The sequence below is a fragment of the Anthonomus grandis genome, chromosome 11, assembly GCF_022605725.1.
Source record: "Anthonomus grandis grandis chromosome 11, icAntGran1.3, whole genome shotgun sequence".
NCBI classification, from domain to species: Eukaryota; Metazoa; Arthropoda; class Insecta; order Coleoptera; family Curculionidae; genus Anthonomus; species Anthonomus grandis.
Window position 1 is genome coordinate 18623523 of NC_065556.1, and position 21549 is coordinate 18645071.

Genomic DNA, 21549 nt, shown 5'->3' on the forward strand with positions numbered 1-21549 from the left:
TAATTCAATGATGGCGTTGCAAACCTCCATCACAATTTCACTTATGGTTGTAGGAGAAATGATAGTGGAAAATTTTAGATCCTCAAACGATCTCCCAGTAGCTAAAAATCGTAGCGTCCACGCTAGCCTTTCGTTTGCTGATATTGCTTGCCTCATGTTTGTGTCCTGTTTGGTAATAGAAGGCCTTAGGAGATTGAGGAGTTCATTGTACACATCACTACTCATTTGGAAATAGTTTCGATAATCATCTGGATCCGTGTTATTTATAAAATTTAACAAATTTAAATGAGTGTATTTTTGACGCTGACCTATCCATTGTTTTATCCAACGTCTGTTTTGCTTCTTACGTTTAAAACTTGTACAGTACAATATAATGGCAACATAAGCTTTTTGTTTATTGCCCATTTTTTTGAAGAAGAGGAATACGAGAAAGAACGATCACAACAAAACTAAATATTGTATAGGTTACTGATTGTATAGGTTACTTATTATTCATTCTACTAGTATTTGGCCTTTTCAATTTTTATTCAAAACGTGTTTGATTTTTTTAACTATTTCTCCTTTCTCCTATATTTTTTCCTATTTAAAGAATTTACAAAAAAATAGTAAAACAAGAAGAAAAATTAAAAAAAAACAAAATGCAAATGAATAAAAACTTCGGTTAGCTTATAATAAGGAAAATAATAAATAAGAAGAAAAGGATGAACAAGGATAAGGAAAGAAGAGAATGAAAAATAGCTATTTTTATCGTCGAAATAGGCGGCAAGAGAGAAAACGCATAAGTAAAACATAAAGGTGCAGATCTGTGAGAAAAATTAGTTCCTGAGTGCGGGTAAATTACATTCAAACCCTTTTATTTCGGAAAAAGTAGGTTAAGAGTATCTGCAATAGTAAAAAATAAAAATATCATAAATATTCATTACGCATAAACCAGCATATCCTATATACATAAAATTACGCCTATACTCTCGCAACTTTTGCCCTAGATTAAACTTTCGGCTTCGTAAATATATCCTACGATTACAACAAAAATCCATCATAGAAAAATTAACAGAAATTTGCATATACGTCGCTCGATCACCGGGCTATTAGCAAATGGGTCACCCAGTCATCAGAGAAGTCCAAAAATGAAAATTTTAGGTCAGGCCTTGGTGAGGGCGGCCCAGATAAATTTATATTAAGGCGTAATAACAACGAAATTAATATTTTCACTTAATGTATGCAAACACGGGATATAACCGGCCCCAGTAATGGACTCGCATGAGAACATTTTCTGAGAAAAACGGGGCGATAAGAAACACTTTACAGTCACGGAATAAAGTCCAGGGGCGATGGATAAAAATTAGCAAGAAAGAATTATTATTATTACTAATATTACTTTTAATTAACATGTGTACGAATGAATAAATTTATTAGGTGGGAATATTTTAGTGACGTTTTAGGTCACAGACGGGTTATGTATGCAAATTTAAAAAATTCACCGTCAGGATCTCAAACATTTTAGCATAAATTAAAACATGCATATGTTCTTACACGTGTGAAGTTGCCCTAAAACCTATTTCCTTTTACGCTTGTCCTCGTACCCGATGTTCAAGATATACTTAGTCTGCATTTACACGAAGACGTAGATCATGGATCCGTTGTAACCACGTGACTGCTAACAGCCTATCAGAATCCTAAGTGGATATTTTCCATGAAGAAAAGTCATGATATTATTATGCATTTGAATGCAACAGTTTCTAGGACTACCTACAGTACATTATAATATGTAGTTTAATGAGTTCCTAATTAACATCTAGTGAGAAATGAATTATCAAAACAATAATAAAGGAATATGAACCCAATTGGAATCTAGAAGACAAAATTCTGAGGAGAGTCTCCAGCAGTTTGAGGCCGATGTTGCTCGATTATTAAACTAGTAAACTAGTGACTAGGTTTGAGATCCAGAAGTAATGGTTAGTAAACCATGTTCTGAGGATGGAAACTTTGGCCTATAAGCTGGAGTATGAGGCAGCTTTTTCAGAAGTCAAACCCGGACAAGACAAATCGGAACTTTAGAGTGTAACCTTGAAGACTACCTGAAGATGATTGAGTCATTTTTGGCGAGAAAAGCTAAAAGGAAAAGTCTTCTTCCTGTTGGAATTTTAATGAGGAAGAGCACCTTAAACGGCAATGTCCGCCCCAATGTCAGCTTTATGGAACGTAAAAGCTCACTGACGTCCTGGAGAATGCTTGGTAGTACCGGGAAAAATATGCGGCCGTCATTTTTGAAACATCAAATTTCCCTATAGACGCAAGATATACACCGGAATTTTCGTTCTTTTTATAGATATTTCTTCTTAAAATTTAGTCAAATAAACATGTAAACTTTTCAAATTAAATCAAGATGGATGTAATACAAATGTAATAACACCCCCGCCTACTTAAGATTTCTTTATGGTAATAACTGATTTTAACATAATTGTACCATAAATTATGTACATAAATTAGACTAGCAATTCGGAGCATTCTCTAACATTATTATGTTTAATGCAGAGAAAAACATTTGAATATGAGAAAATCCAGACACGAAACCCTTAATGGCATGATACCTGTGTGTTTGTGTTTACTGGGAAACTAAAGACAATTTTATGCAAATATTATGGTTAAGGCTATTGAAAATTAATATTAAAACGATTTGCCCTATAACAATATTTGCAATTTTAATCTATGAACAAGGACAAGCCAAATGACTAAGTTAAATTGGATTCGATACTACCATGAGTAGACATTAGTGACATATTTTAGTAAAACACTTGACAGTTGAAATCTCTTTTTCTTTAATTGATTTTAGGAACCCTTGGTAATGATTGATTTTAAGAGCTGCCAAGCTGCTAACTTGGTTTATATACCCCAGATTATTTAGTTTTTATTAAATATAAAATAAAATTGTATATATAATATTGACAGATGAGTGATGCCTTTTCTTTTGTGAAGATCCGTGCGACGTACTGCTTTTGATTTTAAAATTCAATTTAAGCAAATAATTACATCAATTTAAAGTAATTAATTTATTTAGTTAATCAAATGATTATTTTTACAAATAAAAAGCCAACCCTTCCATAGTTATAAATTAAACTTTAGAACTACGTTCCTCGGAACAGAACATGACCATGGTACTCTTTCAACCCAAACAGTTTTCTAAATTCGAGTATTCCTCAAGCTACCAAAGGTTTACTAACGCAACAAGAAACTGAATATAAAATTTATTCCTCGAAAAGGAAGATCTTCCACGGAGGCAGCCAGAACAAAAAAAGGATCTACAGTTCAGAAGGGTATTGGAAAAGAAGACGAAGCAACTACAAGCAGAAATCTCCCAGACAATATCCACAGTACAGTCGAACATATCAGATGCCATCTGATGGCACCCCTGCCTTCTACAAATTATGGCTTATTTGACAAAGATGATTAAGTTTAGTAAATTAAATTATTATTGACGTTGTGGTCGTACAGAGATTTTATAATATAGACTTTAGAGATTGTATTAAGAATCACTCCTGGCTCCTTTTTTTATAGTATCACATTGCTTAAAGGTCAAAATTTAGATATACCGAACAAAATTTAGATAAGATTATAGAGTAAGATTAAAAATATTACTAAGAGGATTTATTAACATATCATTGCGGCCCTTAATAATTTTACAAATGAATAGTAGCTTGTTAGTAAAACTGAAATTTCTAATTTATTAAAATGGCTGACAGATACAGTTTTGCAGAAATTACAGATATGGTTATCAATTTTTGGGTATTGTAAAGAAATTGGGCGGAAAAATGTTAAGGTATATAATATGATGCAGTGTATACTAAATCATGAAACATTTGCTGCTATTGAGAGACGCCTTCGCGAAACCGGTAGTAATTACGTCTGTAATCGTCAATTATGTACGACACCGTATGATAAGGACTTCTGAGATGGAGAAACAAATTTTGGGAAGAATTCCTGAAGATCCTACATTAAGCACCAAAGGCTTAGGCTAAGAAGTAGGAGCATCTAAGGATGTAGTTCAAAGAACGTTGAAAGAACAGCAGTTTTATCCATACCACATCCAAAAGGTACAATACCTTTTGTCTATGGATTTTGAACAACGTTTGAGCTTCTGTCAATTTGTACAGATGAAGCATGCTTTGCGAGAAGTGGTGTAACTAATTTTCATAATGAACATGTTTACACTGATGCGAATCCCAATGCCATTAAAGTAACTAATTTTGAAGATGAGTTTAGGGTCAATGTGTGGGCGGGAATCATTAACAATTTTATAATCGGTCATGTACTACCAAGGCTAACTGGTGTGAATTATTTAAAACATTTACAAAGTACGCTGTCAGATTTATTAGAAGAATTGCCATTACAACTTCGGCAAGATATGTGGTTCTCACACAACGCTCACCGGACTTGACTCCATTAGATTATTTTTTGTGGGGCGGGTCTTTAAAAATGATAGTGAACTCTAGAGCAATTACAGAAAAAGAGTTATGGGCAAGGATTCAAAATGCACCCAACATACTGAAGAACGATGAGGAGTTGATGCAATGATGTTGCTGGAGTACTTTTTAACTTTTTACGCCGTGGTAATATGTGTATTCATGTTGACGGAGATCACTTTGAACAATTGTTAAGAGTTTATACTAATTAGAATTACTTAAGTAAGTTATTATTTCTCATTAAATTTAAAAAATCTTCCTGCAAACTACGTTAAGAGTAACAACACCGAAAATTTTATTTCAATTTTTTATTATTCCGGTGCGGCATCAAAGACTAAAACACGAAATATCTTTATAACGGTTAATCTTAGCGGGTTCTAATAAGAAAACCTTTTCTACACAAAAGCGTTAGGGAAATTGTTTCCTCTACAAGAAAAAAAATAAAAACCACACTTACAAAAAAGTTATGGCCATTTTACACTATCAACCGTGCAGTATGGAGCGCCCTTTATCAGTCACAGTAAAAAAGGTACCCGTTTTCGAGTTTCTCATATCAAAAAACCCGTAGGTATCAATTTTCAAAGTGGTATGTCACAAAATGTTAAAAAAATTAATTAAAAACGATGTTAATTTTTTAAATTTAAAACTTCATAACTAAAAAACGAAGCAAATTTGGACTAAGGTAAGTTGCTTTAAATCGGCTTATTTTGACCTTAAGAATACGTCCTAGAATTTTGTACAGACCTTTTAAAGGCACCCTGTATAATACATGCTTTAAAGAGTAAAGTAATTAAATGAATTAGTCAATAAGCGTTTTTAAAGTTATAATTTTTTGAATGTAGGCCACAATTTTAAGACTAGAATTCTGAAATTGTCGGCCTCTTATTTGCATACTTTTGGTTACTACTGTTTCGTTTTTGTAAACTTGTATTTTTTTGTGGCAAATTAAGAATATTTATTATTATTATTACTATTATTATTATTCATTTCACTATTTTAACAAACTAGCAATTCCTTCCCAATTTCGGTGCACATAGAGAGGCACTGTATAAAAATATCAATAACAATATTGTTTTAAATAGTTGTTTGGTTTAAATACATAAAATATACACATACCCTACTAATAAAGGGTGTCCCAATAGGAACGCACGTTTTGAATTGCGAGCATTCTTTTTTTATTGCAGTATGTCAAAAAAAAACTAAAAAGAATAATGTAAACAGTTTGCGATTAGTAGCCATGGAACGATATATGGTCGAACAACGAATTATTATTGTTAAAATACACTACAAATATGGAGAATGTTTTGCGGAAACAGTTCGTAAATTGCGGGGCATTTTTGGTCGACACGATGCTTCAAATCACACGACCTTCCAAAGACTAATTGATAAATTTGAACAAAATGGTTCTGTCGTGGATGTAAAAACACCAGTGCGTCACCGTACTAGCCGTTCTGTTGAAAATATTGCCGCAGTGCCTGTGAAAGTGTTGGCACATTTCAAAGAGCACTACCCACCGAATTCTAACAAAAGATCTTCATTTACATGCCTATATAAGATTCAATTGACCCAAGAATTAAAGCCAGTGGACCATGCGACGCGCCGTACATTTTCTTCTTGGGTATTGCAAAAACAACAAATGGATGTCGATTTTTCGAAAAAAATTTTGTTTACCGATGAGGCACACTCAGGGGCGCCTTTAGAGGGGGGGCGAGGGGGGGCAGCGCCCCCCCCAATAATTGGCCGAGTTGGTTTACCTCTGGTAAAAAACGTATATTTTTTAAATAACATATTCGAATATTTTTTAATTTCCACCGGATTAAGTAAACACAATAAAATGTATAATTGCATATACTTACTTAATCATTAATTTCATAGTAGGTACTATTACGAATTTTCATGTTACCTTACCATTAGATACATTTAAACAAATATGCTAGGCAACCAGCAATACAGGGTAGCAGTTTCATTAACGACCTGTAAAAGCAACTGACATTGTTATGATGATTACTCGGGGAATCCCCCGTTCCAAACCTTGACTTACATATTAATGAAACAAAGCAGGAAAACGGCTTATTTTCTTACAGTGTTTTAAAGACAATTTTTGGCTATTTGTATTTGTTTAATTTCTGTATTTGTATTTCGCCTTTTTGTTATACCTACAGTTGGTTTTTATTGAAATTAGCTTTAAATATTAATTGAACAATGGACAAAAAAATACGCCCCGGTCGGGTACAGGTGAAATGTGTGAGATGTGGAGCAACTTTTAACAGGGACTATAAAAAGACCCATGAACAAAAAATTCATAATGGGGATATAGTGCAAATTAAAAATGTCGGAGCGCTGGACAATCCTTTTGTGATTGCAGCAAAAAAAACAAAAACTTGCTTAAGAGAGAAAGACTCGGACAAAGATGTTGGTTTGGAATCGCTCAAAGAAGGTAAAAAAGTATTGTATTGATGTATTGTTTTTATATTTAATTATCTTCTTGACTAAAGGAATTTTAAAATTAAAAATGTTGGCTTATTTAATAATTTTTAGGTTGTTCAGTTAAAGAACCTAATTCGACAACTATTGACGAATGCTGCTAATCAAATGCCAAGTCCATAACTTTAACTCCAACATCCATACAACATCCTGTAAATTTACATATATAATTTTTTGTAGAGGTTCAAGGCGATATGCCAGAAACCAAAGTCACACTTGAAGAAGATGATATTTTAACTGTCAAACTTTCATTGGCTTCTTGGCAGAAAATCTTAACGAAGCAGCAAAAATTTTAGATAAAACCAAAAATAAGGAAATTGTTGAAGAATACTTTTCCGTCATAGAAATGATTGAAGCGGCTGATCAAATACTGGAGGGCACCAAAAACTTAAGAAATCACTGCTAAACATATTTCCAAAATTTTAAAGAATCCAATTCTAGCCTAAAAATTGACGATAAAATAAAAGAAAATGTACGTTTAGAGCATGATCCTGGACTAGTAAAATTTACGGAAGAAAGAAATTACCTTATTCAACTAGGACCACACCAACCGCATTTACATTTTTTCCCTAGTGATGGCCACAACAGATTTAATCCACATTGGTATAGTGATTTTGAATATCTTGAGTATAGTATTGCAAACGATTCGGCTTATTGCTTTATTTGTTCCCTTTTCCCCAATGGTCCTGGACGGGATAAGTCAGAATCTTCATGGGTAAAAGGTGGCGTTCGAAACTGGAGAAAAATTAAAAGTGCTGGAGCAAATAAAGCCGGCAATCTTCAGCAGCATTTTAATTCGATAGCTCACAAGTCGGCTTTATTGGATTATTGTACTTTTTTAAAAACATATCAGCATGTTAATGTTTTGCTTGATCGTAAAAAAAGGAATCTCATTATCAAGGAACAACGCATACTCAACCAGAATTCAAAGGTCATCGAAATTATGCTGGATACTTGCAGGACTATGGCAAAGCAAGGGATAGCTTTCCGCGGACATGATAATAAAAGTGGAAACTTTGTACAAATCATTAAACTTATATCTCGCCATAATCCACTACTTAAAAAGTGGTTAGATAAGTCAAAATTGCGGCTGTTAGGAAAGGAAATTCAAAAACAAATTGTACAGGAAGTTGATAATGCCCCATTTTTTACTGTTATGGCAGATCACACTCCAGGCTCATCTAATAAAGATATATTATCTGTAGTCATAAGGTACGTTGACAATAATGGTAGCCCTCAAGAGCGTTTGCTGTCGATTCTAGAAGCAAAAGATAAAAGTGGTGAAGGTACGGCAAATGATATTTTCAGGTGCTTGAGAAGTTGTAGTATAGATGAATAGAAATTATCTTTTCAATCCTATGATTTTGCGTCTTCGATGTCAGGTAAATTTAAAGGCACTCAGCAGAAACTATCTGATTTAATTGGCTACAATATACCGTATATTCCTTGTCAAGCCCATCGTACCAATCCCGCCCTTGAACACTGTGTTGAAGCTAGTTCCATTATCGCTGAAACTTTTAACGTTTTACAAGAATTGTATGTTTTTTTCTCTTCTAGTACCAATCGATTCCAGCGTCTTAAAGAAGGGCTAGATCAAATTGAAAACTCACTTCTACTAAAAAATTTGTCAAAAACCCGTTGGACAGCTAGAGCGGAAAGCATCAAAGCTGTAATTATCTCATTTGAATCGATTATTAACGTGCTGCAAATTATTAGTATTGACATAACTTTGGATGCTAAAAGTAGGGCAACTGCAATAGGCTTATATAAGCGATTACTCTCTTTTGATTTTATTCTCACTTTACATTTCTTAAAAATAATATTTTACAAAATGAAAATTGTAGCGGTAACTTTAGAAAAAGAGGACTTAACTATTTTGGATGTAGTGGAAACAGTTTCCTCAACTACAGCTGTGCTTAGAAAAATACGAAATGATGATATGGAAATCGACAACCTTATTGAAAGTTCAAAAGTGTTTTCCGAAAAATTAGGTGTATCGCCGTTAGAATATTTCAATCGTCACCATCGACCACGATTGAAACCAAAAAAAATTGACGATAATAGAGACACCGAATGCGTTTTTACTTTAAACAGTTTTTTTAGAAAAGAATTTAATTTAGTCCTGGATACCTTAATCAACTTTCTTCAAAATAATTTGGCAACCGTTCTGAAAAATATTGAAGGGTTTTCTAAATTGTTTTCTTTTTCACTTTCAACAAATAATATTAAAATGTGTAATGTATTGCTAGTTCTTAATCTATTTCCTCCACAACACAGGCCCGATGAATTTGCCTTGTTATCCGAGTTGGAAGTGTTGCTTGGACCTATGCTGCCTATGCATTAAAAACGAGGTAGATACTATGCAAAAAGTAATGGAAATAGCTTAAAAATATAAACCTGCTTTGAAAGTTGCATACCGTTTATGTCAACTAATTTTAACAGCTGGATATTCAGTGGCCACTAAAGAACGAAAATTTAGTCTCTTAAAACCACAGTAAACAGCTTCTCAGAGAAGCTGTTTACTGTGCTTAAAACATATTAAAAGTGTTGGTCGTACAACTATGGGTAACGAGCGTCTTGACTACTTAATGAGTTTGTCTAGTGAGAAAGACATTTGTGACCTAATTAATATTAAAGATCTTGCTGTGCAATGGAGCAAATTAAAAAACAGAAAAATTAAAATAATTAAATCAGAAATAGATAATTTTAGTTTTATTTACTTGTGGGGTTCCTACTTTTTAATTAACTTTTAGTTATAATACCTCGATTATCATTAAATAATTATTTATTATACATCACATATGTATAATTTTTATTCGAGTATTAAAAATTTCCCAATAGAAATAAAGTATCCGCATAAAACAAAATGTTTTTTTAATTTAGTTGGGTTTTTTAACTGAACTGCCCCCCCCAATCACAAGTGCTTAGAGACGCCCCTAGGCACACTTTCACCTTAATGGCTTTGTTAATAAACAAAATTGTCGAATTTGGGGCGAAGAAAATCCTAGAGTCATTCATGAGAAGAAAATGCATCCATTAAGAGTCACTGTTTGGTGCGGACTTTGGACAGGTGGAGTAATTGGACCGTACTTCTTAGAGGACGAGGCTGAAAATACAGTTACCGTGAACAGCGACCGCTATCGTAATAAGCTCACTGAGTTTTTATGGCCTCAATTGGATGGTATGGATATGGGCGGTATGTGGTACCAACAGGATGGTGCGACATGTCACACTACACGTGAAGCAATTTAATTATTGCAAAGAAAGTTTCCCGGTCGTGTCATTTCACGGAATGGAGACCAGAACTGGCCCGCAAGATCATGCGATTTAACGCCTTGTGACTTTTTTCTTTGGGGTTTTTTAAAATCCCTCGTATACGCTAATAACCCAACAACAATTCCACAGTTGAAAACGAAATTAGACGTATTATTAGCGAAATTGGGCCGCAATTATGTGAAAATGTAATTGTCACGAAAGTCGAGGCGGCCATTTGCCAGATATTATTTTTCACATTTAATTGCAGTGTATTAGCTTTACATTAAAATATAAATAACACTCAGTTTAAAATAAATGATGACTTTTTTTTACTAATTAAAACGTGCGCTCTTATTGGGACGCCCTTTATTTTGTTATAAACGCAAACTACGTAAAATATACTGCAAACGTTGGTTGTAAATCCGGCTTCAGGTCGGTGGTATCGCATTAATATTGTCAAAATAGACATATTTGACAAGTGAAATGACGTTAACAGGCGACATTTCTTTCTCTTTTCCCGCGTCAATTTTGGGGAGGCCGGCGTTCTTTTTTTGTTGGCTTATATTTATTTGCAATATAATTGTAATACCAGCAATACAATTTCAATAAAATGCCCCGTAAGAAGGAACCTAAAACGACCGACAATGGAGAAGTAACCACAAGAACGTTAAGACCTAGGCCTGCACCCCAACCGATCGCAGAACCCAAGAAAACTGCAAAATCCAAGGAAATTGAAAAAAAGCCACCGGCACCCAGCAAAGGAAAAAAAAGGGAGACCTCTTCCAACCAAAAAGACGAACCAAAGAAAAAAATTCCCTTGGTTGATAATAATCAGAAACAAGATGAGGAAAATGAAGAAATTGCTCCAGAAGACTCAGAAGCATTCCACAACTTTAAAGCTGATAATATTGAAGGAAAGGAAGTCCCATTAAGCCAATACAAGGGCCATGTATGTCTTGTGGTTAATGTGGCCTCAAAATGTGGGCACACATCATCAAACTATAAAGAACTGGTCGAACTTCATAATAAATATGCTGATAAAAAAGGACTCAGGATCCTCGCTTTCCCTTGTAACCAATTTGGCAAGCAGGAACCTGGGGACAATGAAAAGATCTGTGAGTTTGCCAAGAAGAAAAATGTTGCATTCGACATGTTTGCAAAGATTAATGTGAATGGCAAAAATGCTCATCCGTTGTGGAAATGGTTGACTAGTCAAAAAGATGGACCAAAGGGAAGCAAAATAGACTGGAACTTTACCAAATTCTTAATTGATAAGGAAGGACATGTTGTGGAGAGATTTCAATCTGCGGTTAAGCCTCTGGCATTGGTAGATGAACTTGAGAAGTTGTGGTAATTTATTTATTTATGTAACTATTTGAGTTATGGTATGATTTGTTTTTTATGTCTTACTTTACTTAAAATCTATTACAAGTGTAATACTAGTTTAGTATAAGTGTTTTCTGTTCGTTAAGAGAGTAAATAAAAAAGTTTTTAGTTTCATGTGAAATATTGTTGTTATTTCTCAAAGAACAGAGGGTTTCAATCTGTATATTACAAACTCAAAATTATATTAAACAATGTAAAGAGTATCTCATTTTATAATTGAGATAATAAACTGCTATAAAAAAGGTAGGTTCAAGAATCATAAATAATCTTGTGTTAATTATTTAACTGTTAAAGTAGTTGGCGGGTATATGTTCTATAATTGATCCTGTTTGCTTTTTGTTATTTTTTAAACATATTTATGTAAAATTGGGATCGTGCTCATCATATAATTACTATTTTAAATAATTTTATGAGAGCTAAAGCTCTATAGGAATATTGCTTATAATCTTTCTTTATATATAATATTTTGCCCCTACTAAATTTTGAACTATTCATGTTAAACCATATTTAGAGAGTATTTGGAATATTGTTATATAAAATCATTTGCTACCTTGACTTTGTGTGCTGTTTTCATGTTAATTTGGGCACATGTTACATTGCTCTGTAGAACTTTTAAGTTTTATTACATTAAATTTGTTATAAAACTTATTGAAATAATATTCTCTGTATTATCTTAATGAGTCTTGCATTGTCGGGAGGTTTGTATTAAAAACTATTTTTTTCTAAGTTATTACATGAAAAATGTAGCACACCTATGCACCTTATTGTCACATTGATGGTATAGGACAGTTTATTAAATAAAATCTATTTTATAATTTTGTCAAGATTTGTTGTGAAACTAATCGTTTTAGCCTACCGAAATATTGCAAACTACAATGAGCATTTCAGTTAAAAGATTCACTACATGATATCTTTATAATATTTTTTTAAAACTAAAAACATGCACAAGCAAAAATAAAAAAGGTCCTAGATATTTTGTTCTTAAATACAGGGATATCTAACCCTTGAGATACAATTAAGGGTCTATTATAAATAGCATCATTGGTACTTTTTCTTGGGTGATTAGTGCCACCATCAATACAGTCCAGTATTTTTAATTTTATTTATTTATTTCAACGGCACAACGAGTTTACAAGAAAATAATAAATGGCAAAGAATATAATAATAATCAATATAAAAATGAACATAAATATAACAAAAATGTAAAACATAACCCTATAGACAATTTCAGCACTAGTCTTTTAAGCCTTGGGACATGAATATTTTCGGTTATACCCTTCTTTGTTTAGCTAAATATTATTGTGAAAAGAGATAAAAAATAAAAAAAAGATTGAGGGAGTCTATTAACAGGACCAAAGGTTGCTTAGGCAAACTCAATGATTTAAAGATTTTAAAGGTACCAAATATGAAGTAGAAAGTAGAGCTCCATATTTTCAAAATATAAAATTGATGGATGGTCAAAATAAATAATAAGGCAGCCGAACTGAATTAGAAACAGTTAATCCCACAGAAATAAAAAATAAAATATATAGCCCAGGAAATCTATAGCTGATATATAATCTGAGCAATTAAACCCTAGTAAAAATGGAAGACCACTACTTACAAAAATACAAATATGTATACAAGCTTAAAGGTATTAAATTCAAAATTTCCCAGCACCGACATCTTTGCTGGTTAGAAGATCTGGTGTAAGCTGAGTTAATGATTTGAATTCTGTAAATTTTAACAGTATAATTTATTGCACAGTGTGCGTATAGATATTTCATATTTAAAACATTTCAATTTCTATACAGGTCTTCATAGGGATACCTAAAATATTTTTTTATATATAAGTTTTTAAATTAAATTTTGAGATACTATTTTTTAAATGCTCTATGGTACGCACCGGCATTAGACTCACCCAAGGAACAGTAAAGAATAGTAAACCGTTTCAGGATATTTTTTTATTTAAGAAGGTTACATGCTTATCCCACTTAAAATTTTAATTTAATAAAATTGCCAGATATTTCATTTTATTAACTGAACAATTACATTGAGTTTTATTTAAGGTGTGGCTGTTAAAAGGATGGATTTTTAAATTAGTTTGACTTGGTTGATCTGCCGATGGTGCACTAAAACTCATAAATTCAGTTTTAATGCGGTTTACAACTAGCAAACTGTTACTAAGACAACCATAGCATTCACTGCACTGAGACTAATCTCCGCCTGTTGGTAGTTGGTATACTTCATCTTTATTTCAGGAATCCCCAGAAAGATGAACAGTATCATTAATTAATGATATAATATTGCTCCCCTGAAAAATATTTCCAATACTATTTATATAGGTACATTACAATAAAGAGAACACAAGCACAATGTTTGATCCTTGGAACACTTGCAACACATTGTACCCCATTAAGTGGCATTTGTTAACTCCATAAACACAGCGAAATTTTTATTTTCGTTTTGCAAAATTTAGCTCAATATGATTTTACCAGTTTAAAAATGGCATCTTCAGTGTTTTTGGTTTCAGTAAATCCACATTTTTTAGAGTAAAGTAACGTAAGTTGTTGAATGATAAAAATTTCATAATTTTTACTTTTAACATTTTTTTAAATTGATTTCGCAAAATTTTTTATAATAGATATGTTTATAAAGAATTAATATTTGGGTCAATATTGTCTTGAATGGTTTTCCTGCGTGAATAAAAAAAATATTAAACGCTTCACTCAGTTCATTATCACCAGTAATAAATGAATTGTTTATTTCTAATTAATATATCTGCATTATTTCTTAACAGTATTATCCTTATTATTATCAACGGGGACAAACGTTACAACCTGAAGATCATTCTATAAAAGTTGTATTTTGCCAGTGGCTTTTAGTACGGTTAGGCAAAAATGAAGATTCTACGAAATTAATTTTGTGTACAGCAGCCTGTTTCACATGGTGTCCCACAGGATCAGTGTTGGGTCCCATTTTGTTTCTGATATATATAAATGATATGGCAAACCTTGATATACAAGGTATATTTAGTCAATTTGCAGATGATGCATCGGTACTTTGGCATGATGTTAGTGTTGAAACCCTAAATAATACAGTAAATAGGGATTTAGCCAAAATTAAAAAATGGCGTGACAGCAACAAGCTAACTTTAAATGTTCTTAAAATAAATTTCATGAACTTTAAATGCAGTTTGAGCAGAGTTTGCCTTGTAAATATTCATTTAAATAATTTAAATGAGAATAAGTTCTTTGGAATAAGTCTTGACAACAAATTGGAGTTTGAAAGTCATATCAGATTATTGTGCAACAAGTTGGCGTCTAATTGTTATTCCCTTAAAATCATAACAAGAGAAGTAGAGTTTGGTATGGCCAGGAATGCCTATTTTGCACTGATTGAGTCACATCTGAGGTATGGTTTGTGTTTTTGGGGTGCGTGTACCAATCAATTATTTATGAGTATTTTTATCTTGCAAAAGAGGGCTATCAGATATATTTGCAAAGTAGGTATAAAAGATTCATGTAGAGAACTTTATATTACTCACAAGATCCTTATATTGCCTTCTTTATTTATACTGGAAACGGTGTGCTTAATTCACAAAAAGTACAGAGATCTCAATGTTGGACATAGGCACCATTATAGCAGCAGAAGGGCCAATGATGTGATTTTGCCTGTATTTCTATATATATATATATTTCTTTGTGTTTTTGTTTATTTATTTAGCCTTGTTTATAAAGTTCCAAATTTGTTTATAAGCGGTTTTTGATTCGTTTATTTTCGTCTTATAATAAAAAATAAATCTTTTCACGGGAAGCCCTAAGAAACTTCCACAATAATCATTTTTGAGTCCACGAAAATCCCCATGCCATTGGAGAAACTGGATTCTAACAGCAGTTTTCGTTGAATGTTTGGACAGGAATTCTACTTGGTGATCAACTTATTGGACCGCATTTTCTCCCTCCTCGGCTAAATGGTGACACTTACAGACATTTTTCTAGGTCATCAAACATCAAACAATGATGTCAGAAGAAGCACCACTAGCAACAAGAAATACAATATGGTTTATACACGACGGTGCACCTGCTCAGTTTAGGATTGTCGCTGGAAACAATCTCAATAACACTTTTCCTCAGCAATGGTCGGGGGGAGTCAGCTATGACCATCACGATCTCTAGACCTGAATCCTCTGGACTATTTCATTTGGGGATATCTAGAATCGCTTGTTTATGCGACGCCAGTTGTGGATGAAGTGATATAAAAAACAGAATTGTAGATTCTTCCAATATTCCAATGGGTGTGAAAATCGATGGGAAGAAGACATATTGACAGTCGTGGTTCTCATTTCGAACATTTGTGGGGTATAAATGCAAAACGCGACATGTCCATCAGATTACAATTTGAGAAAACTAAAAAAAACCTTTTTCGAGGTTTTCATTGCTTTATTGAAATAAGTGTTAATTATTGTTTAAAACTGAATTGTTAAATATGTCTACCCTACCATTTTGATGAATGCATAATCATTAGGCTTCTTTTAATTTAGAGCTATATTTTGGACATGTCGCATTCTGAAACTAAGGCTTGGACATGTCTTATTTTGCACACAACAATCGAGCAGAGCAATGATAAACCCAACTTACTAAAATTATTAGCTCCCGTTTTTTATTAGGAAAAAAAACCAAGTCACTTAGAAAAACTTTATTAAAATAAAAAAAACTTTTACAAAAACTTATTTTTAGATATTAATTTCTTCGTCACTTATTATTTCATTTTCATCGGCATCAACCTGCCTTTCAAAATTATTTTCTACATTGCTGTCGAAAATATTTTTGAAATAACCTAATGCTTCGTTTGATTTCCATTCATCCCCGTAGTGAGTCTTTAATAAGTTTGAAATGCTTTTAATTTTATCTTCTTTTATTCTCAGTCCAACTTGGAGTGTTTTAGGCCTTACTGCTTCAATTCGCTTCCCTTTTCTACAAATACCTTTTGCTTGTCCTAAATCACTCCTGTATAATGCTTCGCCTCTGACTAAAACCGTGCCTAATTTATTTTTGGTTAGAACGAATCTTTTTGCTGGTTTAAATTTGAAGTGCCATTGTGTAGTAGGTTTTAAAGTTTTTTTTATTTCAGTTTTCCAGTCGAAAACCTGAAAATCTACACCCATTTTAAAAACTGTTGCCCGATTTTTTATCATGTTCACGAAATGAGAAGGTTCTAGGATCTCCGCAGTTCTTCGGACTACTTTTTCGATATTGCCGAAAACTCTGTCAGGTGCCATAAAAGAATGACCTACTACAGGGAAAAATACTTGTATCTCTTCAATGTTCGGAGGCGCATTGGAATTAAACCAGTTGCAAAGCATTCCGATAAAAATCGAATTCTTATTCTGCCCCCCACAACCATCGCAGAAAAGTCGAATGATTTTGTTAGTAGCTTTAAACTCATACGTACTTAGAGTATGATGAATAGCAGATGCAATCTCATTGGAGCTCTTGGGTCTTTCGACTTCTGTCCATGTATAACACCTTACGTTTTCTTTTGTTAATGGTGATTTTGAACTTCCTATGACAACTCCAAAATTAAAAAAGTTAATTTGCATTGAAAAATAGGCCTGCTGATCGGGTAATTTCGGTAGGGGTAAATTTTTTTGACAGTCAAAAGAAATATTTACTACTTCATCGGAGTTTTGTTTGAGAAAAGCAAAGAAGCTTTTGGCTTGAAGAGTATGGACTCTGTGATTTGTAATAAATGACTGCTTTTCCTTAGGATCCGTGCATCTCCTAATTTTTTCTTTATATTGAAGGCAGGTTGAACAAAGATCTGTTTGAGGTGTTCCGAATCCAACGTTGTATTTCCTATTAAAATATTTTCGAAAGTAGCACTGCTTCACTTTTTGATCAGGCTCAGCTTGTTCGTTGTAGACATTCCATAGTTTTTTTATGTTTAAGTCACAAGGCAAATAAACAGGATGTGGACTATCAGAGCGGCAATAGTGACTTTCGGTGCACCTTAATGATTCAATGAATGTCTTCATGCAAACCTTTTTGTCATCGTTTTTCCCCATAACACGATCACCACCACGATTCTCCTTTGGCGCTTTCTGTGTTTATAAACTTTTTCACCAGGCGCAATATTCTGTCCTTTTTCACTCCTAAGATACCCAGAAATGCCTCCCTACATACTTGAACTGCTTTACCGTCTTGCTGTCGTACCTTATAGGTTAAAGACACTGCTTTTGGCTTACTAGCAGCACGCCCTCTACTTCTTTTTCTTGCAGGCGTGGATCCTGAGCAATAACTTAAAAGAAATGCATCTTGGTCAGCTTTCTTCTTGCTTGAATAAAAACTTCTATGAAACTCCTTCATATCGTTCATGGTAAGATGCCAGCATAGAAATGGTCCATTACTTTCCCTATGTCCACATTTGGGAAATTCTGGTAAAGATTTAGGTGAATATCTGAAACAAAAAAAAAATAAGCTCAGCTTGAAATAGCTTTGCCGATTGCTCGATTTTTTTTATGAATTTGTTTCTATAGGTTGGAATAGTCGTAGAAAATATGCATAACATTATTAATAATTTAAGCAATTTTAATTATTTCTCAAACAATAAAAACTCGGCAAAGAATTAAACAAAAACTTCAGCAACATTTTTAAATATTATTAAAAGGGCAAATATTTATGAGAAAAATATTAATATCACAGTCATTTAACGTATTGTAAACATTTATTACGTTTCTTAGTTAACTATTTATTTATTTTTATACTTGGTCTTAACTTACCTTGCTACTTTAGCTTTTTCCCTTTTCCATTCTTGTGGTTGAAAAGATCTTTTTCGAGCTCTATTTTGGGTATCCGGCAAGAGTTTCTTGTTGTTATCGGCCATTATATTTATAATAATTATGAAAACACACGCACAGAATATCAACAAATTTCACCCTCGTGCTTGCATGCTTGTAAAGAAAAAAATAATAATACGTTTATACCAAAACATACGATTTATCAGGTGTTAGTAAGCTGCTCGCTGATTGGTCGTGTGGACAACGTCGCATTTTGAATCTCAAATGCAGGTTGCGATGTCGCATTTTGCGTTTAACCGAAATTTTTAACGAGCGTTTATAAGCGTAAATGTCGTGGTTTGCAGGCAAATATATTAGTGGCAGATAGAGAAATTTATACACTTTCTGGGTGCACATGAAGGTCATTTTCGTTGAAAAATGGACATGTCGCGTTTTGCGTTTATACCCCACATTTGATTTAATCAAAATTTAAAGATATTTAAAATTCAAGTTTTTATTATTTTTCACAAAAATTAAGCGGCATATAAATAAGCCAAAGGATCCCTTATAAAGTTACTGATAAACTGTAAAAATTTCAACAAATTCGGTAAACATGTTTTCTAGATATTAATGAAAAATCGATTTAACAAAAAAAGTTTAACACCCTGTATCTCGAAAACGAAGCGTCTCCGGACTTATGTTTATATAAAGTTTTTTAACCCCTTAAAATTAAAGTCATCACTTATGTTACACCCGGTATATGGCGAACCTTTTCATTTTGAATATTTGATCGATACTGGGATGATAACAGGCGCCATCTAGAGGCAGCGCGTACATTTCAATCAATTTATCATTATTGAGGCGAGCTAACATATCACCGCGGGTCTCCCGTCGGCGTAACAATAAAAGCCGATATACGAATTGTATTGTTGGAGGTGTGTGTCAGTGATGGCACAGCTGAACATTGATCGCTTTAACGTTCTTAGCTGATCTGCTCAGTACAAGTGCAGTCACGTGGTCGATCCAGCAACCAAAAGACACGCTGACGCCATGTCGCTCTGCGCGCTCGTTTGGTTTCTTGAACGTCCGCCATTTCCAAATTTTGGGGGCTCGGGTGGTTTAAATTTAAGGCACCTCCACATACTGGCACTGCAGTTGTTACGCAGTTCGCCATTTTTTTGCGTATTTCATCAATCTACATATAAAAGGACTTGTCCTGACTGGTAATCAATGTACAGGGTCTTTTCCCATATATTGACCCCCCTACAGGGGTAATGCGAAAAGTAAAAAAAAAAAAAATTATACAAAACTTTTGGGGTTTTGACTTTAAATTTTTGAATCCAATGTCAACATTTTTTTTCGTTTAGAAACGTCAAATTTTGACAGATGATCAGTTTTTTCTTATGGAACACCCTGTATATGACTTCATAGATGAAAAGAGCCGAATTTTCTGATTTCAAATATATATATGTAGTTTAACCATGTTTTATTAAACCGTTTCGGAAATATCGGGCTCCAAACTTTAAAAAAATAATATATTGAAGATCTTGGTAGGCGCTGCATTATTATCAGAAAATTCGGCTCTTTTTAACTATGAAGTCATATACAGGGTGTTCCATAAGAAAAAACTGATAATCTGTCAAAATTTGACGTTTCTAAACGAAAAAAAACAATTTTGACATCGGATTCAAAAATTTAAAGTAAAACCCCAAAAGTTTTGTATTAAATTTTTTTTTTACTTCTCGCATTACCCCTGTAGGGGGGGGGGGTCAATATATGGGGAAAGACCCTGTACAGCCCAAACGCTAAAACCTAGAAATATGACATTTGGGGACAACATTGGGTTATTATGTAGACGACCACAAAAGAAGGGATTTTTTGAAATTCCAGCGGGAAGGGGTTGAAACCACCCCTTATGGATCATAGCTTCAAAACTATGTACTTTTTGAAAAAAAAAACGGTGAAACACGTCATTTTTATTTCATTTTTTTACTCAATTTCCATTTTTTTGTTTTTTTTTTAAAGGGGTTAAAACCACCCTTTAAGATTTTAACATCTTTTTTTATCCTTAAATTGATTGCTTTTCGGAAAAAAAACTGCAAAACACTTCAATTTAATTTCATTTTAATGAAAACAACAGATTCTCGATAATTCCGCCACCCTGAAGGGGTTGAAATGGGGTGAAAATTTCTTCTACGAAAATGCTTTCTTTTTAAACTTATAGCGTTGAAAATTGATATTTTTGCATATTAGTAAGTATACCTAAGTAGAATTGTTATTTAAATTTTGTTTATGCCAGGGGTGTATTAAGGTAAACGGGGTTAAAATATACAATATTATTTAAAAAATAATTAATTTCAAAAACGATTTCTTATTTTAAAAAACGAAGAAATAACACCACTGGTATTTCATAATATTATTTCTATGTTACATACATATTACTTACCATACTTTTTATGTTGGCCAGAAAGAGGCAAGGTGAAAAAAAGGGGGGAGGGGGCAATTATTATTAAGGAAACTTTCTATATTTATTTTTAACTTTGAAAATTGGTATTAAAATATCCTTTTTGCATAAAAGTACTAAAAAATTAAAGAAAATAACACGACGTAGTGTTTCCTCCAAGCGGTCACCCACCGAACGAGAACCGGGTATTCAGTGGGGTCTGTCCGTTGCATGTAAACAATTTTATTCTGCTGCATAGGCACAGTCTAACAATCTATATACTTTGGCATAGGTAACTTTCACGTTTTTTTTCAAACATTCATTTCTTTAATTTACGTTGTAAACTCTTAATGATATTGATGATAAATAAAAAAAAAATATTTGGATTATAATATTTTTTATGATGGCAAGGTACACATTTTATCCTGAGGCTGCGTTCACGAAATAAAAGGTGGCACACGGAAGGAAGCTTCTCATCTCTTCCTTTGAAGAATTTTTTGGTTTGTTTATTACAAGTCGCAGAGCTAGATTCAAAGATAGCAGGGATTGATTTAAGATAGGATTGCTTTAGGCATGGACAATTCTATGTAGCCTGTTCTAGAACAAGATCACCAAAAAAATTAATAATTCTGACACAAAAAGGCAAAACAAAGAATGTTGTTTACAAAGAAGTCCTTCAGTAAAACTTTTCTTTTATTTTCAAATTCCCGCGAGCAACGCCGCGGGCATTCAGCTAGTATATCATAATTAAGATATATTGTTAC

The 21549-nt window shown here is 33.2% G+C and overlaps 2 protein-coding genes across 7 annotated transcripts in view; one reads left to right on the forward strand and one right to left on the reverse strand.

The window, feature by feature from the left end:
• Positions 1-21549, reverse strand: part of LOC126742074 (echinoderm microtubule-associated protein-like CG42247) — a 101966-nt gene that overhangs the window by 37796 nt on the left and 42621 nt on the right. The window lies entirely within an intron of this gene.
• On the forward strand, positions 10695-11706 carry LOC126742075 (uncharacterized). Its single transcript, XM_050448614.1, has one exon. It carries the CDS (start codon positions 10810-10812, stop codon positions 11551-11553), a length of 744 nt encoding a protein of 247 aa, XP_050304571.1. The 5' UTR covers positions 10695-10809; the 3' UTR covers positions 11554-11706.